Consider the following 15536-nt stretch of genomic DNA (forward strand, 5'->3'; position numbering starts at 1 on the left):
ATTCTTGAGATACTTTACTGAGAAGAATATATGGATGGAGCTGGAACATATTCTTCTCAGATATTGGTATATTTCCTTTGGATTTTCATATTTCTGAGAACAAAGTTTTTCATAGTATTCATTAAGGATTTTTTTTATTTCTTAGTTGTCTGCTGTTATTTCACCTTTGTCATTTCTGTTGCAGTTTGGCCGGGGCTGGGTTTGAACCCGCCACCCTCGTTATACGGGGCCAGCGCCCTGCTCACTGAGCCACAGGTGCTGCCCATCATTTCTGATTGATGACATTAGGGATTTTACTTTTCTGTTTCTGGTTAGGTTAGCCAAAGATTTATCAATTTTGTTAATCTTTTCAAAAAACCAACTTTTTGCTCCATTGATCTTTTGAATAATTCTTTTCTTTTCAATTTCATACAATTCTGCTATAATTTTGGTTATTTCTTTTCTTATGTTGGGTTTTGGTTGGAATATTCTTCCTTTTCCAGTTGCTTGAGATGTCCCATTCAGTCATCAACTTCCTCTCTTTCCATTCTCTTGAGGAAGCCTTGCAACACTATACATTTCCTTTTTAGGTCTGCCTTTGCACTATCCCACAGGTTCTGATAATTTGTGTCTTCATTATCATTTTGTTCCAAAAATTTGTCAATTTTCTTCTTAATCTCATCTATCGCCTAGCTATCATTCAGCATAAGATTATTTAGCTTCCTTGTCTTTGTGTGAGTATAAAGATTCATGACATTGTTTAATTCAACTTTTATTCTGGATGGTCCAAGAAAATACAAGGAATAATTTCTTTTAAATTTGCTGAGGTTAGCCTTGTGACCTAAGATGTGATCAATTTTGGAGGCTGTTCCATGGGCTTATGAGAAGAATGTATATTTAGTTTTATTAGGATGAAATGTTCTGTAGATATCGTTTAAGTCCATTTGTTGTAGGGTCAAGTTTAAATCCAAAATTTCTTTGTTTAGTTTCTTACTGGAGGATCTATCCAATACTTCCAAAGGGATGTTAAAATCTCCAACTATTGTGTTGGTAGAAGATATCAAATTTTTCATGTCTGTAAGGGTCTCCCTTATAAATTGAGATGCATTCTGGTTGGGTGCATAAATGTTAATAATTGAAATCTCTTCATGTTGAGTGTTTCCCTTAACAAATATGAAGTGACCATCCTTATCTTTCCTTACTTTTCTTGGTTTAAAGCCTATCATGTCTGTGAATAAAATTACAGCCCCTTCTTTTTTCTGATTTCCATTTTCCTGAATTATAATCCTTCACCCTGAGTCTATATTTGTCCTTTAAGATGAGATTCTTGTATATAGCAGACATCTGGTTTGATATTGTGTATCCAGTCAGCCAACCATTGCATCTTTAGAGGACAATGTAAACCGTTCACATTAATTGAGAGAATTGATAAGCCTGGTAGTATTTTGGGTGTCGAGTTTTTCAAAAGTCCAGTGAATGTTTTTAATCCTTTCACCACTCTGGAAGTTGGGTTTTGATCAAAAATTTCTGATTGAGCTTACTTTAGTGGTAGAGCATTGTGCTGGTCATTGTGGAGGATGGGTTTCAGAATATCCTGGAGCTGGTTTAGTTGTGGAAAATTTCTTCAACATGTGAATGTCATTAAAGTATTTGATTTCTCCATCACAAATGAAACTCAGTTTAGCAGGGTACAGGATCCTGGGCTGAAAGTTGTTTTGTTTTAGGAGATTGAAGAACAATGACCATCCTCATCTGGCTTGAAAAGTTTCAGCTGAGAGATCTACAATCATTCTAATATTCTTCCCCTTGTAGGTTATGATTTTCTTACATTTGCGGGCTGGTTGCAGAATTTTCTACTTCATGTTAACTTTGGCAAAGTTAATTACAATATGTCTAGGAAATGGTTTGTTTGGATTGAGTCGTGCTGGAGTTCTGACACTGTCTGCTGTCTGAATTTCGGTATCTCTTGCCATGCTTGGGAAGTTCTCTTCATAGAACATCTGTGCCTTTAGGAACATCCTTTTCTCCTTCAGGAATTCCTATAAGGGGAATGTTTGCTGTCTTGGAGTGGTCCCACAACTGTCTCAGGGAATGACCCATTTTTGCTCTCCATCTCTCTGCCCCTTTGAGCATTTGGGAGCATTCAAAAACTTTGTCTTCAATGTCAGAGATCCTTTCTTCTGCCTGCTCCATTCTGTTACTGAGGGATTCTACTGGATTTCTCTGAAGTTTAAGGGGTGAAATTTCTTTTGTCATTGTGAGTAAATTTTGGGGGATTTTGTCTTTGATTCATTGAATTCTTGAGACAACTTTTGAATTACTCCTTGAATTTCTAATTCCAACTTTACTTCCATTCTGTTAATCATATTTGTCATTCAAATTCTGAACTCAATTTCTGACGTTTCAGTCATTTGTTTATGAATGGGATCTTTTGTTGTGTCTCATTTGTCATTCTTTGGGGGAGTTGATCTACTCTGATTATTCATGTTGCAAGAGTTTTTCCACTGATTCCACCCCATGATTATTTTTCATCATTTGGCTAGAGAAGCTGGTAAAGTGAAATTGGAATGAAGGATCCAGAGTTATAATTAACCAGCCCTTTATGAAAGAGCTGGCACTGGTAACTGTGGCTTTTCACCTGTAACAGTGATTCTCAACCTATGGGTCACAAACCCTAAGAGCATCGCAAAACACATCCTACATATCAGATATTTACATTACAATTCAGAAAAGTAGCAAAATTACAGTTATGAAGTAGTAACAGAAATAATTTTATGGTTAGGGGTCACAACAATATGAGGAACTATATTAAAAGGTTGCAGAATTAGGAAGGTTGAGAACCACTGCCCTACAGGTTTACAAAGGTCCTGTTCAATACTGCAGCGTGAGAGTCTGGGGACCTGCTTGGTGTGATGGGGCTAGGTGGCTCTGTCTTGTATTCAGCTAGTCTCTGCCCAATCCTAGTGAAGCAGTGGCTTTGGGCTGAAATCTCAGCTGTGGAGAAATTCAAACAACTAAGACACCCTGCCCCCATGGTCAACAACTGGAAGAGGAGAATCAGAACCTCCCACTACAACACAACCAGGGTACAACCCAGGAGGTTCCCCAGGTGATCAGCCCAGGTCAAGAGTTCCAAAGCCATTTTCCCAGTCAGCACAAATGCATATCAAGTGAAAGAGTTCAAAAGCTCTCCAGCAACTGGGCAGCTGGGGTCCTACTGGCAGCTCAAGTGTGACTTGCTCTGGCACTCTGTGGAGTCAGAAAGGCCTGCCCAGCAAAAGAGTTAGTCCAGGGGACTAGTGCTTCCTTCTCCACCATGCACCTCCATCACACCAGTCACTGGTAACCCTGCAGGGCTGTAGCCCAGTTCCCTACAATGAGCAAATGCACCAGGGATTTGTACCTGCCAGAGTCAAACGGGAGTTAATGCCTCCTTGGCCAGGCCACCACACTCTGACACCTGCCGGCGGGGGAGCTGAAGCCTGACTACCTCGAGTGCTCAATGGAAACTGGGGAGTGTTCCTCCTGAGGTTTTTCCTAACCAGAGGTTAACAAAGCAGCAAATGATTTTCTCCCTCAGAGAATGTGCCTCCGCCCCAGCTGCACTGCTCTTCTGGTACCCCTGCAGGGCAAGGCCTGGCTCCCTCTGGCAGTCCCCATAATTGGGGAGGTATCTCTTTGAAATTTGACCCTGGTGGGATGGCTCTACTATTGCTGATGCTGTGTGGTAGGTGCCTCTGCACAGGGTCCCTATGCCTCCCCACAGGTTCCCGAGCCTGCAAACACCATACAGCATCTTGAACCTCCACTTGCTGATTTCCACTTTTGCAGAGGCAGGCCAGACTTTCTGCACTGCTACTGGATTCACTGTTTCAGTGCATCTGTGCTGCTGCAGCCCATGCAATGCCCGGTCCTGGCAAAGAACTGCCGATATTCTAGTCTTTGCAGGGGTTGGGCTTCTAGGTCACCAGGCGATGGGGGAAGGCTGGACTGGGTAGGGAAAAGTTCAACTTTCATACAGAGCAAGAGAATGATGAGGCTTACAGCAGGGTCTTCCTGGAGAAGGAGTCCCAGCCTCCAGCGACTGTCTCCCATTCGGTGAGACAAGAGATCTTTAGTTCACCACTTGCTTGTAGAGATTTCACAGCAAGCCACTTTCTTGGGGAAAGGGGCAGACACTCATCCTCTTTGGGATGGTTTTTGTACTTGAAATTTGCTTCCCTGGAGTCGCAGTTTTCCTCAATAGAGATGATGTGAAGCTATCCATCTTCTCTCTCAGCTCAGCACCCAATCTTCAGCTTTATTGGGTTTTTTTGTGCCAATTATCTCTCCCTCTGGATGAGAGCTTCTGTTGAAAGCTGACTCCAGTCAGCCATCTTTCCCCTCCCCTCGGAATTATTTATTTTAATTTATTTAATATTTCATAGAAATATTTCATTATATTGAGTCTTCTTATTATGATTATGTTAAGTACTCTTTAATGTCTTTTATAATTTTTTCCATGAAAATCTTGCACCTTTTTATTTAATCTAAGTGCTTTATATCCCCAAATCATATTCCCTAAGTGTCATTACAGTATATACACAAAAAACATATAGACATATAATTTATTGTTCCTAACCACTACATAATATTTCCATATGTTAAATTTTATGTACCTATTCTCCTAGTCATAAATATTTAAGCTATTTCTGAGACTTTACCAGTACTTGGTTGTGATAAACAACCTCTTAGTAGTTTTCTTGTGGATTGCATAAAAATTTCTCTTTGCTTTATAAACTGGAGTGTAGATTTCTGGGTTTGGGGATATAGTTATGGGATATCCGCACTTCATTTTGTAATACTGCCATCCTGCTCTCCACCAACAGTAGAAGTTACATTTCTATTACCAGTACCTTTCTTCATTTCTCCAGATACTTGCTGTATATCCTTCCCCACAACTTTGTCCCCATAAAGATATTTTGGTGATACAAATTCTTAATTTTGGTATTTTTTACTTTATTTAATTTTTTATTTATTTTTATTAAATCATAACTTTGTACATTGATGTGTTTATGGGGCTTAGGGTATGGCTTCAATATACAATGTAAAATACTTACATTGAACTAAGTAACACATCCATTACAATTATACTCATTTCTTAATAGTTTTGAAATGTAGCATTGCATCATGCACATTAGGTGAGGTCCGCCAAAGTACGCTCCCTCCTCCCATATCTCCCTCCCCTCCCCTCTGAAGTCTCCATCTTTTTTATGACTTCATAGTATTCCATGGTGTACATATACCACACTTGGTTAATCCAGTCATGGGTTGAGAGGCAGTTGAACTGTTTCTATGTCTTGGCTATTATGAATTGGGCTGCAGTAAACATTCTGGTGCAAATGTCTTTGTTGTAAAATAATTTTTGATCATCTGGGTGATCAAATTCCTAGTAAAGGAATTGCAGGATCGAACAGTAGGTCTACTTTTAGTTCCTTGAGTGTTCTCCCAACTTCTTTCCAAAAAAGGTCGTATTAGCCTGCATTCCCACCAGCAGTGTAGAAGTGTTTCCTTCTCTCCACATCCACACCAACGTCTGTAGTTTTGGGATTTTGTGATGTGGGCTAATCTTATTGGAGTTAGATTATATCTCAAAGTTGTTTTGATTTGCATTTCTCTGATGATTAAGGATGATGAGCATTTTTTCATGTGTGTCTAGACCATGCACCTGTCTTCATCAGAGAAATTTCTGTTCAAGTACCTTGCCCACATAAAAATGGGGTTATTTATTCTTTTCTTATTGATTAGTTGTAGTTCTCTGTAGATTGTAGTTATCAGACCTTTGTCAGAAGCATAACCTGCAAAAATCTTCTCCCATTCAGAAGGTTGTCTGTTTGCTTTACTTACTATGCTCTTGATTGTGCAAAAGCTTTTTAGTTTGATCAGGTCCCAGTAATTGAATTTTTTGTGTAGCTTCAATTGCCCAGGGGGTCCTCCTCATAAAATATTCTCCCAGAACAATTTCTTCAAGTGTTTTCCATGCACTTTCTCATAGTATTTTTATATTTTCATTTCTAATCAATGTTTGTTAATGATGAAAGGTGGGGGTCCAGTTTCAGTCTTCTACACATCACCAGCCAGTTCACCCAGCACCATTTGTTAAATAGGGACTCTTTCACCCACTGAATATTTTTGATTGGCTTTTTGAAGATCAAATGATAATAAGTAGCTGGGTTCATCTTTTGGTTCTCTATTCTGTTCCATAAATCTACAGTTCTGTTTTTGTGCCAGTATGATACTGTTTTGATAACTATAGATTTATAGTACAGCTTGAAGTCTGGTAATGTGATCTGATTTTTTTCTTATTTCTGACTAATGTATTTGCTATTTGAGGTTTTTTCTGATTCCATAGTTCTCTTTATAGAAATCTTTCATGTCCTTTTTAAGGTAAATTATGAGATATTTCATCTTCTTTGACACTATTGTTAAAGGAATAGAGTCCTGAACTGTTTTTTCAGCTTGACTATTGTTGGCATATATAAAAGTTACTGACTTCTAAGTATTGATTTTGTACCCTAAGATGCTGTTGTATTCCTTGATCATTTCTAAGACTTTTGAAGTTGAGTTTTTGAGATTTTCCAGGTATAGGATCATATCATCAGCAAAGAGTGAGAGTTTGATGTCCTCTGATCTATTTGAGTATGCTTGATCACCTCTCTTGCCTGATTGTGATGGCTAAGACTTCCATTACTATGTTGAATATCAGTGGAGACAGTGGGCATCTTTGCCTCATTCCTGATCTGAGTGGAAATGTTTTCAATTTTACACCACTCAATATGATATTGGCTGTGGGTTTGCCGTAGATGGCCTCTATTAGTTTAAGTAATGTCCCTTCTATGCCCATTTTCTTAATTGTTCTGATCATGAAAGGATGTTGGATAATATCAAAAGCTTTTTCTGCATCAATTGAGAGAATCATATGGTCTTTGTTTTTTATTTTACTGATGTGATGTGTTATATTTATAGATTTGCATATGTTGAACCAACCCTGTAACTCTGGAATAAAATCAACTTGATCAATGTGTATAATTTTTTTTGATGTGTTGCTGAATTATGTTTGCTAAGATCTTATTGAATATTTTTGCATTGATATTCATTAATGACATTGGTCTATAATTTTCTTTCTTCGTTGGATCCTTTCCTGGTTTGGGGATCAGGATGACATTTGCTTTGTAGAATGTGTTGGGAAGTATTCCTTCTTTTTCTATGCTTTGGAAAAGGTTGTATAATATAGGTACAAGTTCCTCTTGAAAGGTTTGATAGAATTAGGATGTGAGGCCAACTCCCAGACTTTTCTTTTTAGGGAGATTTTGTATTGTTAATGCTATTTCAGTCATTGATATAGATGTATTCAGGATTTTTTATTCTTGCTGTTTGAGTCTAGGAAGGTGGTGTGCTTCCAGGTATTGGTCTATTTCCTTCAGATTTTCATATCTCTGGGAGTAGATTTATGTAGTATTTATGTAGCAATTTATGTAGTTTATGTAATAAACATTGAGGATTTATGTAGTAATCATTGAGGATTTTTTGAATTTCTGAAGCGTCTGTTGTTATTTCTCCTTTCTATTTTCTGATAGATGATATCAGAGATTTTACTTTTCTATTTCTAGTTAGGTTGGCCAAAGGCTAATCCATTTTGTTAATCATTTCAAAAAACCAACTTTTTATTTCATTGATCTTCTGAATAATTCTTTTGTTTTCATTTTCATTTAATTCTGCCCTAATTTTTGTTTTTTTCTTCTGCTGGGTTTGGTATTGGAATATTCTTTCCTTTCAAGCTCCTTGACATGACCCATTAAGTTATTGGCTTTCTCTCTTTCTGTTTTCTTCATACAGGCTTCTGATGCTATAAATTTCCCTCTTAAGACTGCCTTTGCAGTATTCCACAGGTTTTGATAATTTGTGTCTTCATTATAATTTTGTTCCAAAAATTTGGTGATTTCCTTGTTAATCTCATCTTTGACCCAGCTGTTGATGAGTTCAACTTTTATTCCATGGTGGCCTGAGAAGATATAAAGAATAACTTTTATACTTTTAAATTTGCTGAGGTTAGACTTGTGTCCTAGGATATGATCTATTTTGGAGGCTGGCCTATGGGCTGATGAGAAGAATGTATATTCAGTTTTATTAGGATGAAATCTTCTGTAGAGGTCTGTAAAGTCCATTTGTTCTAGGTGAGTTTTAATTCTAATATTTCTTCTTGCAGGATCTATCCAAAACAGTCAAAGGGGTGTTAAATTCTCCAACTATCATAGTGCAGGAAGATATCAAGTTGTTCATATCCATTAGGGTCTGCTTTATGAATTGAGGAGCATTCTGGTAGGGTGCATAAATGTTAATTATTGAAATCTCTTCATGTTTGGTGTTTCCCTTGACAAATATGTAGTGACCTTCCTTATCTTTTTTTTATCTTTGTTGGTTTAAAGCCAATTGTATCTTCTACTAAAATTGGAACGCCTGCTTTTTTCTGCTTTCCATTTGCCTGTATTATACAACTCCTGTAATATACAACCCCTCACCCTGAGTCTATTTTTATCCTTTAAGGTAAGGTGAGATTCTTGTATACAGCAGATATCCTGTCTGAGTTTATGTATCTAGTCAGCCAGCCTGTGCCTCTGTAGAGGACAATTTAAACCACTTGCATTAATTGAGAGAATTCATAAGCCTGGTTGTGTTTTGAGTGTCATGATTTTCAGATGACATTTTTAATCCTTTCACCACTGTGGAAGTTGGGTTTTGTTCATATATTTCTGGGAGAGTTTACTTTGGAGGTAGAGCATTGTTCTGGTCATTGTGGAAGATGGGTCTGAGAATATCATGAAGAGCTGTTTTAGTTATGGGAAATTCCTTCAACATATCTGTGTCATTAAACTATTTGATTTCTCCATCACAAATGAAACTCAGTTTAGCTGATACAGGATCCTGGGCTATAAGTTATTTTGTTTTAGGACACTGAAGTTTGATAACCATCTTCTTCTGGCTTGAAATATTTCGGCTGAGAGATCTGCTGTCATTCTTATGCTTCTCCCACTGTAGGTGATGCTTTTCTTATGTCTGGCTGCTTGCAGAATTTTCTCCTTTGTCTTAACTTTGGAAAAGTTAATCACAATGTGTCTAGGAGATGCTTTATCTGGATTGAGTCTTGTTGGGGTTGTGAAATTATCTGCTATCTGAAGTTCTGTGTCTCTTGCAATGCTTAGGAAATTCTCCAAAATCTCTTGGAGTAGAGCATCTGCACCTTTAGGGCCATCCTCTTCTCCTTCAGGAATTCCTATAAGACAAATGTTTGATCTTTTGGAGTGATCTCACAACTCTCTAATGGAATGATCAATTTTTGCTCTCCATTTGTCTGCCTCTTTGAGTACTTGGGAATGTTCAAAAGCTTTGTCTCCAATTTCAGAGATCCTTTCTTCTGCCTGGTCAACTCTATTACTGAGGGATTCTACTGGTTTATTTTGGGATATGTTAAGTCAGAAGTATCTATGAGCAGTCAGATGAAAATATCTATAAGAATGCTGCACATATATGAGATCTGATAATTAAATTCATGAACTTGCCACCATGTGCTTACATTGGCAGCACTGTACAAACAACACTGTAAGTTCTCATAACATTAGTGTATCAGTGTCTTGCAGCTGTATTTGTATCAACATGTGACAGTGCTTGCCTGAGTGGAAGTGAAATTAGGAACATGTTAGTTCAAGTTTATGGGGATAATGTCATGAAGAAAACAGTGGTGTACAAATGGATTAAATGTTCTTCTGAGGGGATAAAAAGTGTGACTAATGAAGAGAGGTCAGGGTGGCCAGTTGAAATGATGAAAACATTGCTAAAATGTGTTCAATTGTGCATCAGAGTCATCAGCCAGCTGTGAAAAGCATAGCAGACCAAGTAAAAATTGATAGAGAAAAATTTAGGAAAATTTTAACTGAAAATCTTGGCATGAAAAAGGTATGGTTTTTGCATCAAGACAATGCTTTAGCTCACATGGCACTGTCTGTGATGGAATTTTTCACCAGTAAACAAATAGCTTTATTGGAACACCCTCCCTACTCACCTGTTCTAGCCCCAATAACTTTTTTCTTTATCCAAGAATAAAGGAAATATTAAAAGGAAGACATTTTATGGTATTCAGGACATCAAGGATAAGATAGTGGAAATTCTGATGTCCAGAAAAAGTTCCAAAATTTCTTGGGAGGGTAGACTAGATGCTAGCATGAGTGCATAGTTTCCCAAGAAAAGGACTTCAAAGGTGATCATAAGTGCTTATTCACCAATGAGGTATGCAGCTCTTTTTCTATGTTGAGTTGGTGAACTTAATGGTCAGAACTCGTAGATCATCATCTCGAGAAAGGGATAAGAAGTAAAGTCATAGATTTGGTAATCATTGGTGCTTCCTACTCATTCCTTCACCCCCCATTATAGGGTGTAGAATTTATAGTTTCACTTAGATGTGACTATTTTTCCCTTGCAGTTTTTAATCTAGAGGAAATCAGACTATTTACTGGTACATTCTTGTTGGCACAAAAAGCATAACTGCCAAAATATTTCTTTACTAAGAAAAGTAAGTACTTAAGTAAGTACTTAAAAATATTTTTAAGCCCCAGTTCATACTATAATGACAGACTTTGGAGTCACAAATTTCCAACTGACTTGTCCTGATAACTATCTTGAATTGTTGCTCCACAAGATGAATCTACTGCAGGGCCATCTGGACCCTATTTATTTATAGATTAATGGTGATCCTATCTCCCCCGGGGGGTCTGAATTATTTCAAGACTCAATCTCTAGACTGAGTTTCTGAACAAGCACATAGTTAGGGGAAACTTACACAACAGAGTGTCTGATGGAAAGAAGTAGGGTAAAGGTCATGATTTCATAATAAGAAATGGACAGAAAATTTTCAAAACAAGGCACTTGACACTGGTTACACAATGTGAGTAATAATTTCTATTTCCTAGGGTTATTATGAGGATGAGGGGGAGGTAACTTGTTCAACTGTAGTGTCTAGGATGTGATAAGCACTCATCAAATAGTAACTATAATTATATTTTCAGAATGACTTGATACTATAATATTAGAAAGTACATATGGCTTGAGGGCCCCAGTCATTTCCAGAGTTAATTACAGATTATTTTCCAGAAAAAGCTAATTGGTTACACTATACATTTGTAAGAAACTCTTGTGTGAACTTTCTTTTATGTGACAAAACATGCAAACATAAAATTTACCATTTTAATAATTTTTAAGTGTATAATTCAGTGGCATTAAGTACATTCACAGTGTTATGCAACCATCACCACTTTCCATTTCTACAGCTTCTTCATCATCCCATATAGAAACTTGTATCTGTTTGTGTGAACTTTTTAAGACTTGTGTATCACCTTCAGTATCTACACACACTTTTTTTTCCCAGCAGCTTCATAAGCTGCTAATGGAGTTTGTTTATACAATTGACTGCCTTTATTTGCTAAATGACTAGAACTAGAGGTTGGACTTCTATCATTACCCTGAGAAACACTTAGCAGTAATTATGCAATAGATGCCTAGAACATAACAGATTATTTATGGGATATGAAGGATCAATACATTGAAAACTCAAGCCTAGACAAAGCTTAAGAACAATAAGATATTTATATGCTAGGTTTTTTTCTTGTGGGAATAACTATACTAGTATAAATATTTTAAAATGAAGAACTAGGATCTATTAGTTATGGATTTAAAGTGTATTCTTGACTTGTAGTTCTTAAACCTGAGAATGCAGTAGAATCACCCGTTCAACTTTTAAAGGATTATGAGTGATGCCTCTGGTTTTTAATTCAAAATCTCTGGATATAAGGCCTAAGAATTTTTATTTTTAATATTCTTTAAGTGATTAATATGTATTTATACTGATGTCTATTTACACAGCCTTTGGGGGAAAATTCCTTCCTTATGATGTGTCATTTCAGACTTAATGACAAAGTAAAAAAAAAAAGTGTGTGAGCATCAGGTAAATAGTAATATGATGTTAAAATAAGCTATTATTTATCATTTAAGATTTTTGTTGTTATTATCCTAAATTAAATGTTATGCTATATATTGTCACTGGCATCCTAACGTATCTATTAAATTAGGTTTCGAGTGCTACTAAAGTGGAGAAGGATTTGAGAAAAATATCTGCACCAATATTTAAAATAAATCTATGCTTGAGAATTCCTGAGAGTGATTCTCTAGAAAATTTTGAAGAGAACTTTCATGAGTCTGACCAGTGCCCTGAAAAATTTGTGATGTCTAAAGAAAATGAAATGTCAAAAAATGAAGACAGTTGTGCCCAAACTAATTCAAAGGAAGAATTTCTCCCCAAAGCCAAAACACCACAAAAATTTATTCATAATCTTGAATATATTCTTTCAGGTAAGACAAATAGACTATTAAAAATTAAGGAGAAATAACATAAGAGCTGGAAAATACAAATGAGGGGAAATTTTTAATATTTCATATATTATCAATTTATAGATTATGACTTTTATAAACTTTAAGGTAAACAGTGCTGTGGAGAGCATGAATTTACACATCAATTGTAATTTGTGTAACACCATTATTTGTTTTCATCTGAATACATATACATTAACAGATTCTTACTGAGAGGGCATGAACACAACTTCATCAATATAAATAAGACTTGGGATGTTAGTTCTCAGCTGTCTTTAATCAGAGGCTAAAGTTGGGTTATGCTCCTTCAATACTGCCCTTTACATGAACTCTTTAGTTTATTATAATATTTGTAAAGCACTGATATCTATCAACTGGTTATTTTATTTGATGTGAATATAAATCAATTTTGTTCTCTTTTTCTTTCATTCAATTCTAATAGACACAGAAATTACAACTGAGTTTGAGAGCAAAGATATGAACGATGAGTAAGTATTACACATTATAAAAATTATAATTGTATGTGTTAGCTACTATATTCTTCTGAAATATGCTTCTATTGTTTTCTCTTCTAGATTACTAAAATTCCCTACAAATCTCTTTATAGATCCCAACAGATTGGAGTTTTCAGTAAAAATTCAAAATATGGTGACTAATATTGAAAAATGTATAAGTAAGTATTTTAAAAGCTTAGGGAGCTGCATTATCTTCTTTGGCAATATTTTCTTAAATTTAGGCATCTGATGCTTTTTTCAAAGGATGTAGCAAGCATTATGAAATATTAATAGATCATAAACTCATAGTTCCTGGGATCAAATAATGTGAATTTGAAATACTTGAGGACGTATGAATTATACATATAGCCTTAGAGTGCATAAAAGATGAAAATTAGAAAAAAATAGCCTAAAGTTTGGACTTCTTTGTTTGTTTTGTTGTTGTTGTATTGTTTGTTTTTGTTTGTTTGTTTGTTTGTTTTGGCCAGGGCCAAGTTTGAACCCTCCACCTCCAGTATATGGAGTCAGCGCCCTACTCCTTGAGCCGTAGGCGCCTCCCAAGCTTGGATTTTTTTCAGTTGATGTGCTATACAATTCTATGACACCTAAGGCAAATGAAAAATATATTTTATGCAGTCCCACCAGCAGTGTAAAAGTGTTCCCTTCTCTCCACATCCACGCCAGCATCTGCAGTTTTGAGATTTTGTGATGTGGGCCATTCTCACTGGGGTTAGATGATATCTCAGGGTTGTTTTGATTTGCATTTCTCTAATATATAGAGATGATGAACATTTTTTCATGTGTGTGTTAGCCATTCATCTGTCGTCTTTAGAGAAAGTTCTATTCATGTCTCTTGCCCATTGATATATGGGATTGTTGGCTTTTTTCATGTGGATTAATTTGAGTTCTGTATAGATCCTAGTTATCAAGCTTTTGTCTGATTGAAAATATGCAAATATCCTTTCCCATTGTGTAGGTTGTGTCTTTGCTTTGGTTATTGTCTCCTTAGCTGTACAGAAGCTTTTCAGTTTAATGAGGTCCCATTTGTTTATTTTTGTTGTTGTTGCAATTGCCATGGCAATCTTCTTCATGAAGTCTTTCCCTAGGCCAATATCTTCCAGTGTTTTTCCTATGCTTTCTTGGAGGATTTTTATTGTTTCATGCCTTAAATTTAAGTCCTTTCTGGAAGGAAATATGGAGAAACCTCAAAGCACTCAAGCTAGACCTCCCATTTGATCCTGCAATCCCATTACTGGGCATCTACCCAGAAGGAAAGAAATCCTTTTATCATAAGGACACTTGTACTAGACTGTTTATTGCAGTTCAATTTACAATCACCAAAATGTGGAAACAGCCTAAAGGCCCACCAACCCAGGAATGGATTAACAAGTTGTGGTATATGTATACCATGGAATACTATTCAGCCTAAAAAAATGGAGACTTTACATCCTTTGTATTAACCTGGATGGACGTGGAAGACATTATTCTTAGTAAAGCATCACAAGAATGGAGAAGCATGAATCCTATGTACTCAATTTTGATATGAGGACAATTAATGACAATTATGGTTATGGGGGGGAAGCAGAAAGTGGGAAGGAGGGAGGGGGGTGGGGCCTTGGTGTGTGTCACACTTTATGGGGGCAAGACATGATTGCAAGAGGGACTTTACCTAACAATTGCAATCAGTATAACCTGGCTTATTTTACCCTCAATGAATCCCCAACAATAAAAAAATAAATAAATAAATAAATAAAATATATATATATATATATATTTTATGTCATAATATAATGGAGATATAATTTCCACCTTAAGTAGATTTTAAATGACTATTTTCCTGCTATGTGTACATAAATAATCTGAAATTACAGTCAGCCAAAGAATTTATACTTTTCTCAGAATAAGTTTTACAAAGATCTTAAAACACTTGGCAGCTCCATAAATGTGTCATTGTCTCCAATCATATCATCATAGTTTGCTGAGCTTAAAGTTCCTTCTTTCAAATCTAGGGGTATATAATACATTATTTTATTTTTTTTTATTGTTAAACCATAGCTGTGTACATTAGTACAATCAAGGGATACAATGTGCTGGTTTCATATACAATCTGAAATATTCTCATCTAACTGTTCAACATAGCCTTCATGGCATTTTCTTAGTTATTGTATGTAGACATTTGCATTCTGCCTTTAGTAAGTTTCGCCTGTACCCATTCTAAGATGCACCGTAGTTGTGGCCCCACCCATTAGCCTCCCTCCACCTTAACCTCCCCCCTCCCTTCCTCTTCCTTGGCCTTTTCAGGCCCTAAGAATTCAATATTTTTCACTATGCTTTGTAACTACTACCTCCTATTATGTTTCTTCTTTCCCCCAAACTGGCTAAAATTGAATCAGTAAGTCTCTTCAAATCCCATATTTATTTTAAAGTTTGCATTGTACTGTTAAGGTGAAACATGCAAAAAAAGGTATTTGTTTTTAAATTAAGAAATGCCACAAAGGTTGTATAATTCTTGCTCCACTCCATTTTAACTCATCCAGGTAGAGGTTTGTTGCTCAGTAAGATCCAGAGATACTAATATTTTGCAACATTATATACTTAGACACATTGTAG

At 36.2% G+C, this 15536-nt stretch overlaps 1 protein-coding gene across 1 annotated transcript in view; it reads left to right on the forward strand.

The window, feature by feature from the left end:
• DNAH14 (dynein axonemal heavy chain 14) overlaps positions 1-15536 on the forward strand; it is an 862921-nt gene that overhangs the window by 148230 nt on the left and 699155 nt on the right. The window contains 3 exon segments of the mRNA XM_053607548.1: positions 12135-12414; positions 12875-12920; positions 13008-13105. Coding sequence (XP_053463523.1) covers positions 12135-12414; positions 12875-12920; positions 13008-13105 — 424 coding nt within the window.

Source organism: Nycticebus coucang, chromosome 10, assembly GCF_027406575.1.
Source record: "Nycticebus coucang isolate mNycCou1 chromosome 10, mNycCou1.pri, whole genome shotgun sequence".
Lineage (NCBI taxonomy): Eukaryota > Metazoa > Chordata > Mammalia > Primates > Lorisidae > Nycticebus > Nycticebus coucang.